This window comes from Anser cygnoides, chromosome 4 (assembly GCF_040182565.1).
Source record: "Anser cygnoides isolate HZ-2024a breed goose chromosome 4, Taihu_goose_T2T_genome, whole genome shotgun sequence".
NCBI classification, from domain to species: domain Eukaryota; kingdom Metazoa; phylum Chordata; class Aves; order Anseriformes; family Anatidae; genus Anser; species Anser cygnoides.
Window position 1 is genome coordinate 58,690,640 of NC_089876.1, and position 26,348 is coordinate 58,716,987.

Consider the following 26,348-nt stretch of genomic DNA (forward strand, 5'->3'; position numbering starts at 1 on the left):
CATCTCTTTAAAAAAATAGAACTTTATTTAATTGAAATGGCCACAGGACTACTTTTATCACTCCTGCTTCCTATGAGCAGTTAAGTAAATCCATTTTGGACAGAAAAGAAAGCTAACTTTTAGATTTAACAACTGAAACATCTTCCGGGACAACATATATTGTAGTTGATATTTCATTCTATGAGAGCCATTAGAAAAGTCACTGTTCTGCTGTGATTCAGGGATGACCACACAGTCATAATCCAAAGTGGAAATGAAATATGAACAAAAAAGAGATACCAGACTAGAAAGCCATGTTTGATAATCACTGATAATTCTTTCTACATTTATATAAAAATAGACATTGTGCTCATTCTGTTATATTGTACGTTCAATTTTTTTCTCAGTCTGAAAATTGTTATTGTTTTATCATCATCTGAAGACATTTAAGCTGAAAATTTATCCACTAATGAATTTCTAATAATTAACTTCCATCAACAACTATCTTCAGAGCGTGAGAGAAGAACTTGTTGAGAGTAAGAACAGAGCAACTTAATGTAAGAGTTTTTATGGTAGAAGTAGGTGGACAGAAAACATAGCAAACAAGTTTTGTCATTAGAGGAGAGCGTCACAGAAGGATTCAGGGTATAAAAATTACAGCTGACGGCCAATTAACTTCCATGCAGGTGAGTTTTAAGTAATCCTGAAAAATTTAGAAAATTGTCTGTTTCTGCAGACTGAGGTTAACTTTCCATCTCTCCAGTGCTGTTTCTGAGTTTGTTGTCTGTGGGTCACCCGCGTTACTGAAGATTTAGTGTGACAGCTGCTGGCATTCACATCTACTCACAGATTGCAGAGGACCAGATGCCTTTCCTGTTGGGCTCAGTGGCAGAAGTCATAGTAGGGCAGAAGTACCTTCCCCAGAATTAATGGACAGTTAGTCATGACAGTTACAGAACTGGATTTTCGTGATTAAAGCGATGACTAAATATACCTGTAGTCGAAAGTAATCTATCTTACTTTATCAGTAAAGAACAACATAATATGTCTTTTTGATTGCAATGCCAAGTTAACATTATGCTGCTGTTCGTAAAGCTCAATTACTGCCAGGAATGACGAAAACAACTTAATTAATAATGCCATTTAAATGGAATTTTTATTACAATACCCAGCATAGGTATCGTAATTAACAGGCATGAGGGAGAATATAGTTACGTTGCCATTAATCTGCTTTACTTTCAGTATGTGTTTATAGAAACTCTTTTTCTCTTTGGCCTGCATTTAATGTATTAAATTGTATTAATTGTATAGCATTAATAGCATTAACTGTAATGCTATTGTCACTGAGAGCTTTATCAAGAACTATTGTACTTCCAGCAGGGTGCCTGCATTCTCTGCCCACTCTGCTTCCTAGGTTACGCTTGGACCTTGGTTATGAGTAATGCTTCACTGAGGTGTGTGGGTTGGAAATATGTTCCCTGTCTGCAGCTATGTGGCAGATTTTCACAGTTAGCCAGGTTTATGCTCCTACTGCATTTCTCATTCCATCAAATTAGAGATGCTGAGGAAGACTAATACCTGTATATATCACGGATTCTAAAAGGAAGGTGCTTGTGGAGGGAAGGTACAGACAACTCATCCGAACAGTCTTTCAGGCATTTAAGGAAGGCTTTGGGTGTCTCTTGTGCTTCTGGAGGCAGCAGCAGTGCTCCATGTCAGGCTTTTCTTTCCAAGCTAGAGATTTCCAGTATCACTTCCACCTTGAATTGTCTGACTCTCAAACTAAAAAGCTGTGGATTAAGTACGTAGCGGTGTTTTCCTTCTGTCCAGAACAGATGTTTACATGTCTCTCTCAGCTCCAAATGTCACAGGCAGCAACTGCAGTGGTGACAATGCCACGTGGGGGCTGTAAGGCCCAGCCTCCCCAGTGTGTGTGGATCTGCTGTGTGCTAGTCAAAATCTGTGTGCCTGTTGTTTTACAAAGTTATGCTGGATGTTGTTCTGGGAGGACAGAGTAGTAGATACCCTATAGAAATATAAGGCAGGACCAAAGGGTGTGTGTAGCCTCTGCTGCTGGATCTGTAGTGCGGGGTTATATACCCATATACCTGGTGAACACAAAGTTACAGAGCAGGTAGAAACCACCTCCTGAAATTTCTGAAGGATTTTACTATCCTGAGCAGACCTTAGGAAAGTCCTTTACATCTGAACTACCAATCTCCGAGTTGCATTTCAGTACTTTATAATCTTCAAAAACAGTACTATAAAAGCCAGATAATTAGTGTTTGTAGGCCATACTTTAGTAATATCAGGTCAATCAACTCCTTTCACTCATTTCTTACCTGTTCTTTATAAATGACATTCTTCAGATATGCACGATTGTCCATACTGGTCTGATGCTTTATCATAAAGCTTAATATCAGTGCTAGTAATTCCATGATTTTCTGCATTGCAGTGATGTTCAGCTTTATCTAATATGAGATAATTTTTCCCTTGGTATCTCATGGCCATGGCTTTTAGATTCTGCACGATGTTCATACAATGTTTAGAGCAGGCATTGCTGATGAGTTAGCTATGCCTTCTTAGTGTGGAAATATTTATAAACAGTAAAGTAATTTCTTATGTTTGCCACATTCTTTCAAACCTGGGAGACAAAGAACGACTAGTCAGAAAATGAATAAGTTATGCTTCACCACCTTGTTGGGGGTGATCGGGCTGAAAATGTTTTTAACATCTTTCATTGAAATTGCACTAAAACTGAATGTGTTGAACATCTATGTGTTAAAGCATGAACATTAAATGTACTTTTTTGTTTCTAGCAAGAATTCCATTATGGATAATGCCTTTAGTTGATGCTTTTTAAGCAAAGATCTTGTCACTGTGTTTCAGACTAAGTGCAAAGCATAATATTTACTGTTTCAGGAGTGCACAGTATTAATATTTGATTGGTGTTGTGGATGTCACATGCTGTTATTGTTAGTGACACTGAAAGTAAAACACTTACTGAGAAAGATAATCCTCACACAGAAGGATGTAGGAACATGTAATTGGCAGTCAGGAGGTTAAGAGACTTGACAAGATTTTGAGGGATTAAAAGTTAATCTGGCAGGGAGAATACCCACCTCTGCACCTAAAAAGGCTTGTGTTTTAATTATGATTTGTCACAAGGTTTTTGGCAATAGGCCTGTCACTCTTCCACTTTTGCCCAGTGGAGCGAATTGAAACTCAGTAATCCTGGCAACATAAGGTGTAGTGATAAACCAAAAGGTGACATGATGTCATTGTCCATAGGGCCCACATTGTGTTATTTTGCTGTCATACTGTAATGCAATATGGTGCTTTTTCAAAATCTGGATGGTGTTTCCAAGAATACTGAAATGTCTCACAAGCACATCATTGTGGAGATGTGGGCCCTTCTGCAATCCTCCTATAGTCTTCTGGCAGACCCACAAACAGTAGCATTTTTTCAGTCTAATTATGAGTATTTCAGAAATGTGGTTAAATTATACTAGCTACTCTTTTGGATAAACTGTAGGCTTAGAGCAGTTCAAAGATGTAGTTGCTGTTTTATCAATGGTGGTAAACGTGTGCTATATTTTAATAGTATGTAAGCATATGTAGTACTTCAAATTTATGCTTATGTTTAAGACATTTTTCAAAGCAGAGATGAAATTACTTGGATGATTTAAGTTGTTTGTGGACATAAGATTACAGACCTCTTTTCTTTCCTGGTAGTTCCCATTAATTTATGATTTGTGTTAGTGAAGAAAAAAGCCAGCCCTTAGAGATGTGCTATCCACTGTGATATCAGAATTAATAATACCCGTGTTAAAGTTGTAGTTTTGTGTATAAATTATATATTTTCCATAAATTGCATCTCTTCTATAAATTGCAATCCTTTCTTGCATCTTTTCTGTGAAGAAAACTGCTTGTTCTGTTTTGAATGCTTTAAAAAAATCATGCTGGTAAAATGCCTGATTTAGACAAGATTTTTGTAAACCTCTCCATACACAAGCAATTTAGAATAAAAAGGTCAAGTACATATGTCCAAACTTGCTGCGAGCAATCTCCTTTGATGTTACATTTATGACTGAGATGGCAAGTACACATAGCTTTTACACAGGTGTAATTCCCCCACTGCAGTGATTAATTATGGATGCAATATAGGAGTCCTCTGAAGCAGACAGGAACCTTTAAATATGAGATTCTTTCTTTTCACATGGATGCCATTTCAGAAGACTTCACTCACAAAAACACAACAAAAACAAAAAAAGGTCTTCTCTTAGGAATCATCTCCTATAACAACATCTGTAATTTTATAATTCAGGAAAAGTATTAACAACTGTTCAGAGTAAGTGGATGTTTGCATTTGAAATGCTCAGTTTCCCTCAATAATAAAACCAAGCAAACAACCAAGAAAGAATGTTTTTGCCTAAATGTGATGAAATAGAATCACACAAAATCACCTCTTCTAATATCTCTACATGAGGAATAAGGGGAGGGCGGTGGGGGTGTTGGTTAGGTGTCACGGATGAATATAGGCCATTGGGAAAGATAACTAGCTCCACAAGCCTTTAAGGAAAGAAACAGATATGTTTCCAATGTTTTTAACGAAAAATATTTCTGATTTTACATTATTATGGTACAGGAAGACCATTATTATTATTTAAATAATGCTTAATTTGAAATTAAAACAAGAGCCAGATGCATATTGTTAACACCGTTTGTCAACCAGCCATGTACTTGAGTTTCAGAAGGTGTGTAACACAATAACTTGCTATGATACATTTATCTTCACTTGTGAAAGCTTCAAACTCATCTGCTGTTCATCTTCTCTTTCATCTTTGAAATGCCAAGTTTCACAGCAGTTTTTATTGAAGAATTTTTTGTTAGAGATCTGCATTTGACTCCAAAACTTTTCACATTGACAAGTAATAGTTCTTCAGATTTTCAACTTATTTTTCAGGTTTTCAGTCTCCAGCAGCTTCTTTCTGTGTTTCTTGTCTATTAGTAATCTCAAGAAGAAGTAATGATGTGCAGGTATCCACAAGTTTCAAAATGAGAAACTGAATCTTTCTTGTTATTTCAATTCACCTGGAGCCAAGACTAGATAATTTTAAAACACATCCTTATCACTGATCCAGTATATTTTCATACAGTAGCAAGATTAGTCAGTGCTCTTGATCAATCTTATTGCTGCTCCAGAGCTAAGACTGCCTATTCTTAATATCACCTGTGAGGTTTTATAGTTCAGTGCCTTAGCTGATTTTATTTGGTGGGGGCTGGGGGGATGTTTAATGTGAAACTAATTCTAACTTGTTTTTTCCCAGGGTTTACATAACTATTAAAAAAAAGTACAAAGTGGCTTGCAAGGCACAATTCACTGGCCTTACAAACAATTAACAGTAGGGTTGTCTTTATGTCATAGGTTTCTTTCATAACTCATATATGATAAATTAATTTTTCTGTTTTCTTTTTATTAGTAGTATTTTTCATGTGCTTAGAGTGCATCTTTGCTCACAGGAATAGTTTCATAAAAGCCATGTCTCACTTTAGTGAAGCCTCTAGAGGAACTATAGTCATGGTGTGTTATTGCAATCCACATAAAACACATTAATGACAATAAAATAAAGCATGCTCCATCTACTAGCCAGTCCCTCCTGTGCCCTTACTAGTTTCTCTGGCCCAGAGACAGAGCTGCTTACCCAATCGTGATTCCTGGTGATATAGTGAGGAGCTATATTTTTTATATATATAGCCACAAGGAACCAAGCTTAAACCTGAGGGTGATGGACAGGTTTCGGTAGGGGCATGATTGAAATTCCTGAACTGACTTAAATCTTGAAACTTTTTTGAACCAAGGATTTGCACAAGTTTGTTAGCATGTACAGATACATAGGTAATAGCTTAGAAGTTTATACTTGATGTGTTTTGTAAAAAGATCTCTTCAGTGGTAAACTCAGTGTGTTCATTTTGTGTGTGTGTGTTTTGGTTTTTTTTTGTTTTGTTTTTTTAATATGAAATTAAGTGGAAATTGCATGGTTGCAAATTGATCTGCCTGTAGTGTTTGGTTTATGCAGCTACACAACAGTTCCGATAGGTGAGTGATACTTATCTAGCATAGATCTAAGTCACTTTAAAGGCATTGTTGTAAAGAGGTTACAGGTTATTTTGTTGTGGCTTCAATCACCTACCTTTGATCTATAAGTGGACAGCTGTAATTGTGATATCATGAAGGATAACAACAGCAAAGGATGAGAAAACCTATATGTTGACTTGCACAATCAACTTGCATATGATCTCAGCAGGAAATTCTAAACAAAAGCTAATTTATGGAAAAATATGTATTTCTAATCACAGTTTAGCTCTGCGGGGTTCCAAATAACACACTACAATCTCTACATGCAGATGCTTTCATCTTACATTCCAAATTTGGTGACATTCCAAAAGTTCTTATCAAACCTTATTATCATCTTTTATTAAATCTTATTACATTTCTCCTTGTTGCATGTTTGCTGTAATATTCTGTCATTCTTAATATGGAATAAAAAAGCTTTGATCTTTGTTAGACAGTCATGAGATGGAAATATGCAACACAAGTGTTTAACTATATGCTATAAAATCCCAGCTTGGTGTGTCCTTTGAACATCCCAGTAATTGGCCTCTGTTTCTTTTTCGTTTGGTTCTTAAATCTTTTCATCAGACTGCACTTCTCTGTGCCATCAACATGCAAATAGGTTATGCATGATCATATAGTGCCATTTCATTATTATTATATCCCTTGAGAGATTTGGTGGTGGAGGGTTTGGTAATAAATAAGGCTTTTGAACTATAAAAATGCTTGGACCCATTCATTGATGCTCTTGCCTAAGATGTTTCCATCAGATGTTGAGACATTACATTGGTACTGCTTTTCTTAACACTGCTGTTTTATGAGGGCAGCCATCTAAAGGATATCACCCTGAGCAAGAGTTGGAGCTATAGAAAAAAAAATAGATAAGAACAAACCTGAGCCTCATCTGTTTTCCAGAAAGTGAGTTAAAGGAGGAAAAGGAAGGAGTTAAAGCTTGAGAAAGAAGAGAGTAAAGAAATGCCTGAAGGAATACAGAGAAGTAATTATCCTGCAGTCTTAACCCTGTCTTGAAAAGTGTAAATCAGGGGAATTTTTTTTCCAAAATGCTTGACAAGGAAATCATTGATTATGACTTTATTAGATAGAAACCCCAAATTTATGGAATGCTTTTCATGCCCTTTTCTGAACTAAGAAAGACAAAACAGCCCTTGTCTCAAAGGAGTCAGCAATCTAATGTGCACTTCCCCATCAGTTCTGTACCTGTAATGACTTTCACCATCTTGTTAACTGTGAACAGCGTTATCTGGAAAAAAAAAATGTTCAGGAGAAGGTCCAGGATAATACTAACAGCTATTTAGGTAATACTGAAGACTATTACGTATCAGAGAATGCTAATCATCAGAATAAATGGTAAATGTGAAACAAGCTGTAACAAATACATGCTATTTAAATAAGTGGCTACTGAATAATGATCTTTGTCTCTGTTGTAAGAAATCTGGATTCTCCCTTAAGCTTTGAATGTGCCTCACATAATGCTGTTGACAGAATTAGACCATTGTTATATAAAAGTCACTTGCTTGACAACTAAAACGAGACATCTAGACATACAAGTTTACAGAGGAATAAACATTCCACTTCTTGGTGAACATGGTAAAAATAGTTACACTGAGATCACTGCACATCTTTCTTAACATTTTGAGTGCAACTGTACTTTAAAACAGCATCTTTGATTGGTGGTTGAAGAAACTAAGTTTATCCATAGCAGATACTTCTTCTAGGCAATTTTTTGTGATGTGTTTTGCAAACTTTTTATTAAAAGGTTCCAAGGAAAAAAGAAGAATGGAGTGTAAAAGTTGATTTTACTGTTTCTCCTGCAAAAAATTCAATGGATCCATTCTATAGTTAAGGATAAGAGGAAAGTGATCACACTTCTTCAGTTAATGTATTGATCTTGATAGGCATCGCTAAGTTTTCTTACAATGTTGTACCAAATACTTTACATTCAGAACACAGGTTCAGAAACTTTAATGAATATGTGATGCTCCCATTGGCTAACCTTTTGAAGAGTCTTAAAATGCACTTTCAAGTTATTTTAAATTTAAAAATAACAGGCTTTTTGTTGATTTGAGAAAGACAGTAATAAATAAAGAACTTGTCTTTATAACTTGTAATTCACTTATTTAAAATTTTAATTTACTATTTTAATTGACTATTTGATCTGCAGCAACATCCAAGGCATCCTATTATCTTAGAAAAGAGGAAATGAATGCAAATCACTGACAGTTGATTTGCACATCTTCTGGTCCACTCCAGGTCCTTCAGAATAAAATAGATTCAGACTCTAATTATAGCTGCAAGAAAAATATATGGGAGATAATTTTAAAAACCACTTCAGTGTTCAAATATTTCATTTGAAAATGTATTGCCAACAGGGAGATGAACTAGAAGATAATCCTTCAACAAGATTGAGCAATAATTGCAATTTGCTTAGTTTAAATTATAATCTTTTTGCATTGCTTTAAATATAAATGATATTCACTTTTCCTTATGTGCAAGTGTGCATATATATTATTCTATTAATTCTAGGGAAGCAATTTAGTAAACCATAGTTTGAAAGCACTAGCACCCAGAAATACATAGAAGTTACAGACCTGGAAGATGTGTTCAATATCTTAGCAAGACGCTCATCTTCAAGTACAGCTTCATGAATAATAAGAGTTGATTAACATACCTTGTAAAATGCATGGCAGAGGCAAGGAGGGTCACCAACATCATTCGGTTCCTTCCTCTTGCCAACTTTCCCCACAGTGTTGAGTATTTTATGTTTATAGAACATAGTTCACAGGTCTTATCTCCAGAGATCCTGGGGAGATACTTGCTACTTTGAGATAGCCAATATTTTTTTTCTACTGTCTAGTTTTAATTTTTCATCTGTTGTAAGAAGAGTTGGAGGAGCATTGGAAGTCTGTTTCCCAGTTCAGGCAACTCAGTTTCTGCTTCTTTCTACTTAAAAGGATCTACCTGTCTGTGAAATTCCTGCTCCCCTGAAGTGCGCTGTCCCCTTCAGAATTCTTGTTCTGCAGAAGGGAGATTTACCAAATGCAGAATGTCGCCTGTTGGATTACTGGCACAACCAGCCAGTACTTAGAGAATTCATGCTCACACTCGCATTGCCTATCCAGTTGCTGGAGGGATACTTCTGTGAATAAAGCCTCTGCTAGTATGCACACAGTTTTGCTTATTCATCTTTATCACCTGCATGTTTAATACTTCTCACTCACACAGCTTATCGGGTGTTTGCTGTGCACTTTGTTTTTCATGAACCTGACTGTCAATCACAGTACGTTAAAAACAGATGTGGTTGATGCTGATGACTTAGGAGAGACACCCTTGAATTTTGACCAGACCAATAGATAGGTTTCTTTGTTTTTTACTGCATAGTATGTATACTCATATCTGTGTCCAGACTTTTTCTATTTAGAGCTCTCCAGTACAAATGACAACTGCTGCAGCCCAGATTCTGGAGGTTGCTGACACCTGTCTAATTTCTCTACCAAATAGCTGTCCCTATCCTCTTACTGTTTGAGCGTTCTTCTGTTACAATTCTCTTCTCTGCCTGTCATAACTTTGGCAGAAGAGGCCTTCGAGCCAGTGAGCAAGACAGGGAAGGGAAAGCACTGCGCAAGCTGAGGATTTGTCAACTCTCACCATTCTTCTCTCACATGGTTACACAGTTACCCCTCTCTTTTACCACCTACTAATAAAAAAAAACGATTTCCTTTTGGCTTACTGAAGAAAGTCTTGAAGACGGTTTTGAAGTAATAATACAGTGTATTTGCTCAAGAACAAGTTAGTTGTAGAGAGAATGCATAAAGTAAGTACAGCAATACTTGTTTGAGAAATGAGCATACAAGTTAAGTAGGCTGGCAGCCTGAAATGAATGAAAGGGCCTGATACAGCAGCTTCTTTTTCCTGAAGCAGATTATTGTAAAATGTTTTATAAAAGTGTAAACAGGTAATTTCTTTTTCAAGCATTTGCTGTGAAATGTATACTTTGTTGCTTTTTTAATTATTAAGTGGAAATGAAGACTCTGTAGACTGCTTTCAAACCAAAAGAACTAGATGTTGATTATAGAGAGTGAAAGGTAAGATCAACCAAGCTTGAAAAAGTAGTTTAAGGTGCTTTAGAAACCCTTCAGTGAACTGCATGGTGACAGATGGTAAGATTACTTGATAGCATCAACAAAAATGCTGGTTTTTACAGGCTACTGTAGGTATAAATGCACTTCTTTAATCTGAGCTCTGAATCTTTGGAGTATCCCAGTCCATTTGGCATATAGGCCAACGTGCTGCTTTGAAGGCGTATAAAGGGAAGAAGAAAAATTGAACTGTTAGTTTGGTTATTGCTCATAAGTTTAAGATTTGCTCTGGAGAATTCAGCTGTATCCACCACCACAGACACTGTGTTCATGTAAACATACGCATGGACCCCAGGGGAGTTTCTCCTGATGCCTCTCCTTCCCACCCTGTTGAAGGGAATGCAGTCTTCACCATTTAAACTATCACTGCACTCTAAAGGCTGACCATAAAGCTGATAACCTGGCCAGTAGCAGTACAAATACCACCGTAAGCAAGTTTGTCAGTCCTAAGGTAAAATACTGTCTCAACGCCTGCAAGTAAAGAAGACCTGTTGGTGGCAGCTAGAGATAACTTTACAGAATGGAGATGTGGACTGAAAAGGCAGAATAAGCAGAGGATATCATCATTATTTCTGTGCTTAAGTCATCCTGATCCTCAATAAGGGCAGTCTTCCCTGTTGTGATACAAGTAAAAGGAGGTTTTTGCTAGGGTTTGTTGGCACGTGTGATTGTGACAACCCATGTTTTCACCTGTTCACTGAGGGTTCATCCCTTCTTGCAGCTGTGGGTTATTTGGACTAAATTGTTATGGTCTGTGACCACAACCATCACAAGCTGTGTGCCTCCTCGTTAGAGACATCTGACATTCTCAAACAAGTCCTTGCTGCCATCAAAGATGTGCCAATACTGAAAGTTGTTACAGTGTTAGTACCCTCACTTATCTGGCAGCCTAATTACAGGCTCAGAACTTGGTACTCTAGGAAGGATCTGTTGTGTTCACTGTCATTGTCTAACCCCAAAAAAATGCCAAATTTAATGAGAATAAATCAGAACTGACAGCCAATATCTAATCCAAAATCAATATACTGCTTTACATTACATTTGCAACTAAGATAGCAGCTGGCAAATGAGAAATACATTCCTCCTTAACTTTGCTTCATATAACACGTTCTTTATTGAAAGAAGTGGATTTACGATTTCTCTGAATCTAATAGAAAAAAAAATCTTCAGAAATAGTGGAGAATGGATTGAACTCTTACATCCACCTCCCAAAGATGCAAGAAAGTCTTCATCCTTTTCTAGACTTGAGGAGACCAAATAAGGATGTACAACCCTGCAGACTGCGTGCATCACTCCACCTCTGCAAATTCAGAACCAGTTCATTACATTTGACTTGAGAATCTTTGACTTCCCACTGAGCTGTGCTCTCACTATAGAGTTACCAGTACCAGGTGCTGTTTATCAGTCATTTAGGCATCAGGAATTTTTAGAAGGTGCCTCGCTGTCCTTGTAACAATGATAAGAGCTTAAAGTTTACCATTGTTTAGATGGCTGGCTGAGAAGAAAACAATCTTAATGTAAAACAAGAAAGAGTAAACTACACATAGATAAAATTTACCTGTGTTCTTAAAGCTTGACAGCTCTGAGGCAATTGTGCTTTATATTTTGGTCCTGTATCCACAGGCCTAATATTTTCATGTTGTTCCCATATGTGTATAGTGAAATGAGACTTCTCTAAATTCCATAGTACTGTCTCAAAGGGATTAGATAGTTGAATTATATAGTGTGTTTGCACACACTGTAAGTTTTGGGTTGTCATTAGAGCTCTCAAACAACATCTTCGGTCTGCTTCAAAAAATATTCCAGTATTAAAAATTTGTGAAACTGCTGCAGGTATCATTCTCTTCCTTTTTATTAAATGTTGTTTACTGAACTTGGTGCAAGTTCAATGTCAAAGTTGAGAGAACAATAGTGTTCTTGAGGGATACAACTATTACCATCTTCGACAGGCAGCTACAGTGGGATACGCATCAGCACAAACACAAAGAAAAGGTAATTGTCACTTACCTTGTAGTAACTATGGTTCTTTGAGATGTAATCAATACAGATCCCACAGTCCTTGCCTTTGAAGACTTCAAATTCCAGCTGTTTTGAATTATGAGGGAATGGCTAGAAGGTCATGTCAGATTTTCCCCTTCTGACCTCCCAGCGGAGCATGAAGAGGTACAGGGCATGTACATAGTACCAGCAGAAAGAGCTGTCAGTGATGTTCCGAGCTCGTGCTTGGAAGGGATGCACTTCTAGAGAAAGCTATTTCAAAATAGATGCCTTTTTGTTTGTTTGTTTGTTTTCCTCCTGTGAAGTATTAAAAGTGATAAGAATCCAGCAAAGTTAGGAGAGGTGATTTAGTTCTCCAAGAAATATACTGAGTTTGAATCATGAAATATTTAGCTATTTGCAGTCTTTCATTGCTGCCAGTGAAGTGAACTGATATAACAGATAGTAGAATCTGACCCTAGAGATTTTGATGAAATATATTAAAACAGGTAAAATCATTAGAAGATTAATACATAAATAAGAATTTCAGCTGAGGGAGGGACGAAATAATAATGGTTAATTCTAGCAACGTGCCAGAAATGGTGGTGGTCAGATTTATGTTTTAACAAGAGGTGGGAGGGGAAAAAAGAAATAAGGTTTTAGGGTCAGGGAACATTCTACATTATCAGGCTTTGACAGGCAATTTAAGGTCTGAGAAAGAAGAGTAATAGTGGAGTCAGAGACTTGGAACAAAGAGAATATGTCATCTCTAGTGGGGATTTCAGTCTTTGAAGCATTCAGTAATAGGTCTTCGGTTGCGTTCTGTTTTTTTTTGTTTTGTTAGTGCTGAGGGGGAGAGCTTAAGGCAAAGACCTGGCAGAGAGGGTCTTAATTCTGCAGTGTTTGCTGTCTCCCTAACTAAACTTACACTGCAGTCTGTTTGTCTTAAGTAAGGGTTGCCATGGTCAATACAGAGAGATTGAAAGATTAGAGATGAAACCAAATAGAATGAAGAATTGCTTATCATTAGGATAGAAGGAATGAATAATATCGACTATAGCAGTATCTATTTATGGGACGGAAGGAGCAGAAGAAACAAGATGCTGTGAATCATCTTCCTTGTATTCAGCACTAATAGTTAAAATACATCATTACAGAAAAATTTTCCACTGAATTTTTATTCCTCAGTAGCACCAAAATACTGTTTCATCTTTGGATATAACTGCTCTTGTAGAATAAGCAAGTGCATGTTATCCCAAAAGCAAATTGCAGTAATTATAATAAAAAATATTTTTGGTGGTATCCTAGAGTCATTTGAAGAGAAGGAAACCGGCCAACAGACAGCAACAAGTTGCATATGTTATGTGTATCATAGCATATCATTAAGGTGAATTGGTTTTCCATATTTTTGCTCTAAAAGTTTAGGCAGACAGTGGAGAATCACAGAATGGCTGAGGCTGGCAGGGCCCTCTGGAGCCCACCTGGTCCAACCCTCTGCTCAGGCAAGGCCACCTGGAGCTGCTTGCCCAGACCACATCCAGGAGGCTTTGGACAATCTCCAAGGGGATTATGGAGAATTAAGTACTTCCGAAACCTACCTTACGCATTGTCATTACTACAGCAGCTAAGTACCCAGTGTCTCCAGCCCTGCTAGTGGTCTTGGCCTTGTGCTGTAGACTAGCATATGGGATTAGCATGAAACTTGAGGTTTCACAGGGTGTTGGTGACAGCATGGAAAGGAGTGGTAAAGTCACAGGTTAGCCCTATAATGCCCACAGCAGCCCTCTTCCTCTCCTTTTCATGGCTAACCAGAACAGGTCCATCTGTTGCAGAAATCATTTATTTCAGGAGGTCACTTAGGAGCTCACTTAAATGGTTTGTCACTTTAGAAGGATCAAAAGTGAAAAAAAGAGGAAAGGACATAATTACTATTACTGCCTATCCTTTTGAACATTGATTTGGGACCAGTAAAAGACTCAAAATGAGACTGGTGAGCTTTTTGTCAGCTGTATTCACCAAAAGCGCTGTATCATTAAAGGACAGTGGTAGTAATTGCTTAATGCCACTGCTGAGTTGAACTATCAGTCTCTGTATGCTTGTTCCTGTAATTTAATTTTTTAATGTATGACTTTCTGTTCTGCTGCAAAGCATGGAAAGCCATTATTTATGTGATTTGTCATTGTGGTTAAGAGCATCAAATAACCTGTATCCTTCACCACCAGCAATGCATCTGTTTGGCCTCAACTGGCAGTTGCAGCAAACTGAAAATGATACTTTTGAGAATGGAAAAGTGAATTCTGATACTGTGCCAACACACCCTGTAACAGTTCCTGCTGGAGAAAATGGTAAGTGAAACACACCAATTTCTTTCATCCTTTCAAGGCATTTCCTTTCTTTGTGTTTGGTTTACATCACCAGACTTTAACACTTTTCCTTCAAAACTCTATACTTAAATGGAAGTACAGAGCCTTTGAAAATAATAGTAATTCTAAATAGGCATGCAAATACGAAATAGGAGTTGTATTTCAATTGGAAAGAATACCTAACCTAACATGTGAAGGTAGTTATGAATCTTCAGTGATAATCTTGATCTTATTAGGAAAGCCGACTGTCAACCAAAATTCCTTATGGGAATTTACATGCGGTATTGGGTGAGGGCAGAAAACCTCTTGTCATGCCCAGGGAAGTAAAACCTCTTACTCTAAAATCCTTGATGACCTAATGATTTTTGTGGGGTCCCTGGAGGAGGCGAGGTGGTGCTGAGGCTGGCTCAGACCGTCCTCCCTGAGGGCTCCCAGGCTGCAGAAATGGCCACAGCAAAGCCAGGGTGCCAAAGGTGACAGAACATGCTATTTCATAAGGGGAACTTGACACAAGATTCAGACTTTGGGAGTCCTGTTGAGCTCTGGATAGTTTTCAGACCAAAGCCTTATCTGTGACAGAGGGACTTAATCAACCCTTTTCTAAAGGATCAGCACCAGAAGAGGCTCTGCAGGGGGATTTGCATATTTTTCAAAGCTTCTCTGTTAGTTGTGCGTAGAAGGCAACTCATGACCAAGGAGCTTCCTATGGCATGATGACCTTGCTTCAGAATGCCTCTTGTTTTTTTCTGTAGATAATGAGGACTTTTTCTATTTCTCTCTGAAACAATAGGTCATGTGTACTATGTTCATTTGTTATCTAAAAATGTCTAGCGTATAATATTGAGTCTGAATCATCCAGCCAATATATAAAATAAAAAAAAAAAAAACTTTATTAATTTTGTTGTAGGAGCTTTTAAAATACAAACCACATAAAGGGATTATTTTTTATCGACCTTTTTTCATGTTGCCCTTTAAGAATCTCAAAACATTTAAGAGCCTGTGCACTTTTGGCTAACAGAGGCTTTAAAATCAATAGTTTTTGAATGGAAAACTTGATTTAAATGGTTGATGAATGTGGTATTTGCTTCATTACAGAAAAATCCATTTTCCCTTTCGCAAGGTAGAGCTGACCTCCTTACCACTGAGGAGGAGGAAGCCTCTGCCAGCACTTGACATCTTGAAAATTTTTCAAGTTATCACAGCTCCGAGTTATAGAAATGATACAGCTCAGTTCATTCTTTCTCACATCTTTTTAAGCATATGAAACTTCTCCAGTAGGACTTTTTCCTTTTTCATTTCCTTTACCCTACTGCCTTTTTCTTGCACTTAGATATTCATTATCTCTTTCTGTGTTCTTACTTGTTTTGATGAATAGCAAAAAGCTACTGTATGGTTAATGAATATTGATGCTGCAGTGACGGCTCATCATCCTGCTGTCTTCTGCTCTGAGAAGCCAAGATTATTTTTTTTTAAATATACTTTAAATATACATTTATTTTTGTAAATATTTTATAAATATAAATTAGTTTTTTTCCCCTTTATCATTTCTATATTTTTAACAAATTAAAAGCTGTTTACTTTGCCTCAAAGTTAAATGGAAATAACAAATACATCAAATCCTTTTTTTCTTTACTTATGTCCTTAAATACTACACAGGAAAATGGGGTTAATTTCATCCACTGCTAAAATGCTATCCTCTGCAGAATATAGTAAGTGGTCATTTATCAGCATACATCAATACTAAGCAACAGATGGACCAAAGAATACACATTTTAAACCACAAAAGGAAAGTTAAGTAGAAGGCAAAGCATGGCGATGACTAGATAGGAAATTTAATGAGGGGGCCCCTGTGCTGTCACACTAGTTACTGAAAACCGTAAGGAAGAATCAATAAGGCCTTGATTTTGATACCTCAGCAGCCATACAGCTTTCAGTACTCCCCAACTCTTTAGCCCCCAGTAATATTCCGATACTCCAATTCAGATGGGAGAATTTTTCATTGTTATGGGGGCCATTAATTTTTCTTGAGTCTATCTCACCTAAATTTTGAACAGTCCTGAGCCAGTTTTGGTCAGAAAATCGTAGCCCTTATATGTGTGGCTTAGATCTTAGACAGCCATTTGCCATTCACAGGTACGGATACTTTGTGTGATGAATTAGTAAAGCTTAAACTTTAAAATGCATTCTTATGACCCTTGAAGAAAATTCAGCCGTGGTTTACCTAGAAATAGCTAGTCATAAACTGACAGTAAAAGCATGTTAAATCATCCTTAGATGCAAATCATTTGTTAAATGAAGCTTGAATCTCTGAACAAGCCTTTTCAAAAGATTTTGTTTGTTAGTTGTTTTTTAGTGTTGCTTTTTTTCTTTCTTTCTCTCCCAATGCTTTTCTCTGTATGAAGAGTAAGCTGCTGGCAACCTATCACCTGCTTATCTAGACAGGCATGATTCACGGCTGCATAAGGTAGCATAAGAATATGTATTTTCTACAGAGATGAAGAATTTTGTAGGGCACTTCAGTTTAGGTTTTCCAAAATACTTTGTAAGCCATGCTTGATCACATACACCACTTATTTGAAGTGCATCAGTGCTTCATCTGTTTTTATAACTAGGCAATAGAAAAGAAAGGTTAAAAAACACAGAGCTGAAAATTTGTTTAACCATAGTGTTCTAATAGTTACTCACATCTCATATATTGCTGTCTTTATTTTATGTTGTATAAATCAATGTGCAGTTCAGAAATACCTTTTATTAATTTATGCTTAATTGAACATGTTTTTTGTTGTTGTTGATGTTTTTAAATGCAAGAGAGAAAAAAGAGAATGGGAAAAAAGGCATTTCTTCTGGGTGACTTAAATGCAGGTTTTGAGATTATACTGACTGAAATGTAACTGATACGTCTTGTGCTTTTCTGTTTTGTTTACAGTATATCATGTTAATTGAATGTATAGTAACTTCTTAATTAGATGCTATATTGATTTTTTTTCTATAAAAGGTATGTATTTAAGGAGTATTTTGATTTCATTTGTTAAAATAGTTGTTGCAGAAGGATATACAGTGATGTCTCAAGAAAAGATCTGAATACAAGGTTATTCAATGGAATGGGTGAATATGCTATTGATTGTCTGTAAATCCAGCTTTGCAACCTAATATTTTAATTAGTGCTGCCTATGAAGGATGGAAAATGATATTATATGTGACATTGTACAGCAATTAATGTTCAGCTTTTTTGTGTTTTGGTTATGCATTCATTTTCATTCTGTTATGGATACTCAATTCTTTACAGAATATCTTGTGTATGAATCCCTAGAATGTTTGCAGATAAGGAGAGGGAGTTTGGCCTCATGTAATTTTCATGATTTTTTGAACTATTTTTCTTGAACAATAACTGAATTTTGTTTATTGCTTTAAATAGTTGTTCAGCTCAGGATTTTGTCCACTGTAACCTCAGACAGTCAAAATAGAATTTACAAATAATAAATATAACAAATATTTTATCTGTTAATTAACTGCAATACATCGGATTGTTTATTGCATGAGTACTCAATATAATGATGTATAGTATGTAATTCAGCAAAATAATGTATATTGTACATTGAATAATAGGACTTCTAGCAACATAAGTACAAATTATGATATAAATATTATTTACCTATAAATTCTTTTGGTATTTTTATTTTTTTTTCATGAGGGGCTGGGAAAGAATAAATTTTTGTGGTAGAGAAGTAAAATGAAAGGGAAAATATTCAGGAGGCTATCTGTTTTAAAAATAGGTTTCATCTTTGGACTATTTTGTCATTACAAAATTGTGTGAATGAATGTGACATTTCATATTTGGATTTAAAGCTTTGGACTTAAAGCTTTGTGTAAGAACTGTTACCATTTTAGAATGCGAAAAGGAAATGATGAAACTACTAACATTTTCTTATTCCTCTTTCCCCAGGAGGGAAAAAGAATAGTTAGTGCCGTGTTCTTAGGAAGACAAAAAGCTAGTGATGACTTTGAGAGAGGTAGTTTGGCATTAAAGGGGCATGTGGCTACAGAGTAAAAGTACCCCATTTTTGGTGAAGAAAATGGGAGCCTATAAGATCATTCATTACCTGCCAAGGATAATTGCTGAAGTCCAGTAACAGCCATTTCTGACATGTTGGGCAAAATATTTGTTTGAAAAAGAGCACCTGTTCAAGCTATCTAGTTCATCTTTTCTTACTGGTATAAAGACGTAGCTGTTTTTCATTTCAAATATACAAATAGGGGAAGTTGTAGATCAATACTGCAAACAAATATTTATTGTTTAGTGGTTACCAGCCATCAGTTCTTGAATTTATACAACAAAACACGCTTCAATTTGAAGTTGTAAGAAACATGCTTTTAAATGAACTGAAATAGTAAATCAAGATCTATCTTCTAGCGTAACGTATAAATATCGCAAAAGGTTAACTCCAAAGTTAGAAAAGCATCAACGTCATCCTGAAAAGAGTAAAAAAATGTTTCTTCCAAGATCAGATATTTCACTGTCTCTTGAAAGCAGAACACTGATCAATATGATGACCCTGTAAGTGAGACATTTTCAGTGACTGCAGCAGTGTTGCAGCGTAGCCCTGATGATGATAGGAGCCCCCACTCAAGGCCTCTCAGTAGTGCTTCTGTACCTGCTTAATTCAAAAGCAGCCTCTCCTCATCTGGGATGCACAAAAAGTGGCGAGGATCAATCTGTGACCTTACCTGGCATTTCAGATTTTAATCATTTTTTTTTTCAAAGTCTAAATGTTTGCAAAAAGGTTGTGTCAGTTTGTTCGCTCAAATGATGAATAATGTAGAATTTGAACATAGACGACAGGGCAGCAACAGAGCGTTGTCACTTCTTTACAACACTTGTACGCAAACAAGCCAGCATTTCTTGAACATGCTTATCACATTCAGACGGGTTTAGTTCAGTCCTTATAATAGACTGGCTGCTGAAGAAAGGAAGTGAATTGGTAAAAAACACAGTTGACTATAGGGTTGTAACTACACTTCCATTCTCCTTTATATTGCTTCACACAAGGCTCACCTTGATGAGCCAGCTGACTAAATGTGGCATCGCCTGCATAGTCTGGAGCTGGCAGGTGTTGATAGGCAAGTTCTTAGGCAAATCTTTTTGTCTTAGCCTAGGTTTGACAGCGCTGCTTCCATTGGGTCAAAGTAGGCTTTGACCCTGGCACCAGGTTCGGAGGGCACTTGGGTACAGCCACAAAACATGGATATAGAGCCTGGGCATCAGGTCTGAGCCTTTGGCCACAAACAGGGTTGATGCAAGCTTTACTAAGCCATCCCAAATCTTAAACCTGGATGGTGGCAGTTCATCCAAGCCACTTTCATAGTGTGTAAGTCTTAGTAGTTCTTTTCCCTGCAAACCTTGCAGGTGGAAGATGCTCCCATAACTAAGCCTTAAATTGTTTGCTAGTGAACTTTGAGACAGGTTTGTAATCTTTGCTGGATTTTAAAGTATGCCTGTGCAGTGCAGCCAGGGACAACACGGAGATCTCAGTGCTGTCACAGACCTGTGCTATCCATAGCATGCAGCCTGGTGCCTTGCAGAGTTATCAGCTTGGGCTGCAACAGTTCTGCCCCATCCATTTACTTGACAGCGCTTCACTGGGAGGTCACAGACTATTGCAGATCAGATGATACTGTTCTGCACCCGAGCTATAGTGTAAATACAGTCTTTCTTGCTTGCAACTTACCCACTCGAAGAAAAAGAGTTTGTAGTGGATATGTGAATTTTATGACATATTCTTTTTTAATGCCACAACTGGTAATCCAGTTTTTCAGTGTTAGCATTCGAAATCACAAGTCTTTTGCATGTTAGCATCTTCTTTGCTTCTTCAGGGCATGTCCAAACCATCGTCACTGGGCTCCTAAGGCTAACTGATAGTTGCATTAATGCTTCTTAGAGCAAAATCATTAATACCCTTCAGGATTATGTTCTTATTCCTAGTAATTGCCCTTTAGGATAAATACATATTTGTAATGTGGAAGACAGTGGGAGTACCAGACTTTGACATGTTACTACACATTTTAGTCAGGAGACAGCATGGTCAAGAAGGTGGTAACAAGCTTGGGGCAGAGGCCGGGGAGCACAGAGGACCTAGGCGTTATGGGGAGTGAAGGCATCAGGATGTAGGCACAACAAAGGAAGAAACATTGCCTTCCTTTTGGAGAGAAAAAAGAAACCTAAAATAGAGAACCAGATCTGTAGGCATTGCTAGGATTGTATGTACATGCTAGAATATTTGATTTAGAGAAGACTGTGTGTATTAGTTCTCTTGACTGGTTAGGTTTATCTGTTAATCTTAAAATCTGTCTGCTGCATTTCCCTTTTTTCTTATACTTTTTTAGAATAAGTCTTTATGCTGGAAAACACTGTCTTTTGAAACACTTGACAAAAATGAATTGTTTAGTGTAGATCCCAAAGCAGTTTATGTATTGCCTGTGCTCAGGGAAGTTACAGTATTTTTACTTGATAGATACTTGTGTTGTCTTTGCTTTGTTAGGTCTCAGTCAGTGAATTCCCTGGGACCTTACATTGAGAAAGATTATCAAGTAGCATTTTATCTGAGGTGATTCTAAATATTTGACAGTTCATATGAAGGGTGATTGAGAACAAAAAAAAGAATACTGATTTTTTCTCCCTTATTATTCTAACCTGTCAGGAAAATTAGGGGGATTTGCACAAGAAAACAACACTATAGATTCTGGAGAACTTGATATAGGCCGAAGAGCAATACAAGAAGTCCCCCCTGGGATTTTCTGGAGATCACAACTCTTCATTGATCAGCCACAATTTCTAAAATTCAATATATCCCTTCAGAAAGATGCATTGATCGGAGTATATGGCCGAAAAGGCTTACCACCTTCACATACTCAGGTGAGAACTGCTTTCATTAAAAGTATGCTACATTATCGAAAACTGATAGTCTGTATCTTTTGTATCTTCTTTTATTCCTCAGGATAACATGCTTTTCCATTTTGCTGATTTTTAGTTTTTATACTTTATTGATCTCATGTGATGTCCAAAACATACATAATACCGTAAGTGATGGGATCTAAAGTGTATTATGGGAGTGGACGAAAGGTTCTTATTTACAAGCTGCATGAATGCTGTGAGCAGTGATGATGCTTTAGATATGGGGTTGTTTCATGCAGAATTTATATGTACTTTTTTCTTCTCTAGGATATAGACATATCCTTAAAAAACTAAGCAAACTAGTGCAGTTTCTTATGGTCATACATGTGGTCATGTGTGCATGGCAAAGGCTGCATTTACCAAATTTCCAAGCAAAAAGAAAAGAGTATTTTAAGGAAACTTCAGTTTGCTCTACAAACAAATGCTACAGTATTTATAGTTTGGTGGTTCACTAAATAAATACATAAAAGGAAAAGTATGTAATATGTGATTATGAAGATACAGTGAACTGGGGTTGTGAAAGTGTCAGTTTTCAGTAGACATCTGAACTGTCTTAAAACTGTTCGTAAGTGTCCCAGAAGGATTTACTCTGCTCACTCCTCAGAAGGTTTCTAGCGAGACTTTACTGCGTATGATTATGCTCTTGCCTAGCAACAAAGAACCAATGTTTATCCATAGTTAGAGAAGTGTTGAAGCATAAAAGAATGAATAGTCTTCTGGCAGGATTGGCAGGGGGAAGGGAGAAGCATTGTCTGAGATGGTATTTTGGAATTAATTGTAATCGGATCTTATTTTTAAGATTTAAGATCCTCCACGTTCAGATTTCTTTCAGCTGGATGGTAGTCCAAGTGCTGGCTCTGAACCATTGTTCCACTTGAAAAGGCAGTTGAGCTCATGCGCTTCTACCCCACTTATAGAATTACGCAATATCTTACCGACTCTTTTTTTAAGTGTATAGATTTGCCGTGAACACAACTCTCAGTATACTAGCCTAATGGGATAGTTGGAATGAAGTTTGGCTAATTATGCCTGATACACAGTTGCAACTTCAAATTCGAAAACTGCAAATTTCAATTTCTCTCTTTGATCCTTATTTTTTCATTTTGATTTATATGTTGTTATATTACTGAAAGTTATTTCTTTTGTTTTTATAGGCATAAATTTTAAAAGACCTAGAGCATAGAAATATTCCTAATTATATCACCTTTTAAGCAGGTACTGTCTCATATGAAATTTTGTCACAAATTATGTAGAAAGAGCCAGCAAAGGATTTTCTTGCAACTAAAACCTCAGAATGTTACATTAGCTTGACTTTTTAGTTTAGTTTCCATTAAACTACAAACAATTTATTGAATGCAGAAAATGCACTTATGTTTATTTAAAAATTTGATCCTCATAAAAAATTATTAAATGGATTTTCTTCAAACCTTCACATTTGAACACCCACCCTTAGGCTGACAACAAGCATGAGAAATTCTAGCTCAAAGAAAATTGATTCAGAGAGTTATCAGCCATTGGACATAGGGGTCTGGAATACAAATGCCATCTCAGTGATAACAATAATAAGAGGAGCTAGGGAAATACATGTGTGGCAAGAATGAATAAAATTGAAGAAGCTGATCTGGACTTTGCATTTATATGAGAAGTTATGTAAGTAGATGTGTAAGATGATCCTTCATTGATTCCTTATCCTGGCAAAAGATTGAGATAGGGGTGCCCTATATCCAAAAACTCTGAAAAATAAGATAACTAAATCTGTTTCCCATCATCGATGTTACACAGACTCCTTTCCCTTTGGATTCCTGCTATGCAAGTGCTTATCCACGTTTAAGTATGATAAAACAGAAAGAAACATGCACAAATCCTGCTACTACATCTTCTGTAGATTCTGTGATTTTTTGGATATATTGTTCCCAGGATATAGGTCAAGCTCTCTTGTCCTATTTTTGTCTGGTATAAAATTAGAGTATTTTTCACAAACCATTTGACTGATACTTGATACCTTGACAAATTAGGCATGCTTACTTAGCAGCCCTAGTGAACTTGTAGGACTGCTGAAGATTCCCTGGGGTACAGGGTTTATCAGAATGCTTTTATGGCCTGACTCCAGTCATGTCTGGTTTAGGTGGCAGAGATTAACTATCTTTATGTAATCTCCTGAAAACACCGGTATATAATGAGCAGCTGGGGCGGGGTGCAGATAACCATGTTCCTGCACGTGGGGAAAAAAAGTTGAGTGAAATGTTTCTCAACAGTTTAAGCCTTTTTGCAACAAAGCAAAGTCCTCATCAGGGTCTTCATGATGAAGACGCAGCTTCTGTGAGTAAAATACATATTTTGCCAAATTAACTTATATATATAAAATAAAGGATTTAGGCTAAAGGACATCTAATGAAATGGAACACTGAGAGGGTTGCAAGCATGAATCTGTTCATTGTTTTCTTATTTCCCCTAACCCTTATAGCTTGTGCTGACAGAGTTCTTCGCTGTGAGCCAGCCACAACCAGCAGTGGCAGACTACCAGCTAATTGTGCGGCATCCTTTCTCTGGGTGAGGCAGCTTACTCATATAGCTCCAAGGGTCATAGGAGCGTGTTAGAAAAACACACGGATGTCCATGCTGGGTCTGATCAAAGGCCCATCTAACTCAATATTCTGTCTCTGACACTGGCCATTAGCAGATCTGTAGAGATTAATAAAGCAGCATGACAGATTTGTAGTTATTCTTCCTAGAATACACTCCTGGCCTCCAGCATTTTAAGGCTGAAGGACTTCCTGAGTCAAAGGTGCTGTCTTTATATTTCATAACCTTTGAAAGATGTTTTTTTTCCTAGTTACCTCTGAACCCCTGGAAGCTTTCAGCATCTGTGACATTTGCATCAAGAAATTTCACAGTTTAACTATACATCTTGCATGATATATTTAGTGTGTTTTGAGACCGCTTCATTGTAGCTTTACTTTGACACCCAGTTGGTAGTCTTTTGGAAGAGACAGTGGAGATTTTCCCACTAATTTCTTCTCAATCTCACCCATTATTTGTAGATCTCTAGTGTCCTGAAGGACTAGTGTTTCTTCCAGCCTATTCAGTCATTCTTTGCATGAAAACCATTTCAGTCCTTTGATCATCTTTTTCCTTTTCTGAACTCCTCCAGTTTTATTGTAGCCTTTTGAGATGGGGAGGCCAGAATGGCACAGAACATAGCAGTTGTTGAGCTGCCATGGTTTTGTAGAGTGCCTTAATGCTGTCTGCTGGGTTTTTTGTTTGTTTTGATGGGGTTTTGTGGTTTTTGCTTGTTGGTGTTGTTGTTTTTTTTAATTGTAGAACTGAAATTTCCTAAGAACTGTCTACCGTAGCACCCTGATCTCATACCAGAATGATACAACTTGGCTCAGAGCCCTTCTCTAGATGTGTAAAGTTAGGGTTGTTTCATGAGGACTTCGTAGAGCAGGATCTCACCCATACATATATCACATTATGTTTGCGTCTCCTGAATGCTATCTACTCTTATCTCCTAGTCACAGAGTGACAAGTGCTAATAGCAAAATTTATGCAAATGAGCAACTGCTGCCTGTTTCTCAAACGTCAGTGTTTGAATTTTCAGATCTTATGTCAAATAATAAAGAACTGATTACTACCTGCACTCTGCCAGCATTCATAAAGTTTCTGTACCAGCTGTCCCCGTCCAATATCTTTGCTCATACGCCTTTGATACCCTGCGTGCATTACCACCACCATCTACATTAGCTCCCTCCTTAAAGCTTAGGTCCTTCTATGAGAATCCGCCTCCTCTCCATATGCAAAACCTGCATGTGACATTTGCCACTTTCTCCACTTCTGTTTCCCAGACCCTTCACCTGCTTATCTACGTCTTTGCTGTATCCAGTTAAACCAAACAGTAAAACGAAACTGGAGTCTTTCATTCCATAGCTGCATGACCTTCTGATGCTAATTTTCCTACCACTGTAATGGCCATAATGAAAGAATGCCAGAAATGAGCTTGGGAGAGATCTCAGTAAGTTCACAGCCCTGTCTTGGAACAGGATGGGCTGTATCAAAACCATTCGCATTAGTTTGTTAGTATTTCTTCACAACGTAATAACACAATGCAGTAAATTTAATTCTCCTTCTCTCCCACGGTACAAAATAATAGGAATACAGCATGTAGGAAACATTTTCGATACATTGTAATCAGGAGAAATTTTTGGTTTGTTTCTCTATTCTCCTTAGGTACCTATTATCAGTCTGAAACACAGCCTCTGTATGTGTCACAGACCAGTCTGAGATGCATAGTTCTCTCTTTCTGGGGAGTCATAAATAAATCAACCAGAAATAATTGACAGTGGCTGTCCATTCAGAACCCAATCAATGCAAGCCTGAAAGTCTTTGTGACACTTTCTAAAAATGTCAGTTTCATTGCAGCCAGAGAATCAATATGTTTATTTAAAGAGACTTTAAGAATAAGAAAAGGACTTTGGTTTAAAACAAAAATGAATGGAGTACTAGGGCAATTCAGCACATTTAGACTCAATATAAAGGTAATTAATTTAGCATCATAGGAGGGAAATAAAATTAGTATGTTTTTTACTTATGAAGATGATTGTTTTTCCCAGTCTGTTTCTGTTATTCTGTCCTACATTAAAAAAAAAAAAAAAAAAAGCCTTTAAAAGGGTTAAGATCAATTATTGTTTGCTGGGGGACAGACTGAACAATAAATTCCCCTCTGTACGGCTTTTAAAATGTAGTCTAAAATGGTGCTCTGATAACGACATCTGCCCTTACTATGTTCTTTATACAAAATCAATAATTGT

At 37.0% G+C, this 26,348-nt stretch overlaps 1 protein-coding gene across 22 annotated transcripts in view; it reads left to right on the forward strand.

Moving 5' to 3' along the window:
- Positions 1-26,348, forward strand: part of TENM3 (teneurin transmembrane protein 3) — a 1,343,587-nt gene that overhangs the window by 1,229,963 nt on the left and 87,276 nt on the right. For all 22 annotated transcript variants that reach the window (XM_066996182.1, XM_048078283.2, XM_066996188.1 and 19 more), the window contains 2 exons: positions 14,451-14,573; positions 21,287-21,501. In XM_066996182.1, coding sequence (XP_066852283.1) covers positions 14,451-14,573; positions 21,287-21,501 — 338 coding nt within the window. The remainder of the gene's footprint in view (positions 1-14,450; positions 14,574-21,286; positions 21,502-26,348) is intronic.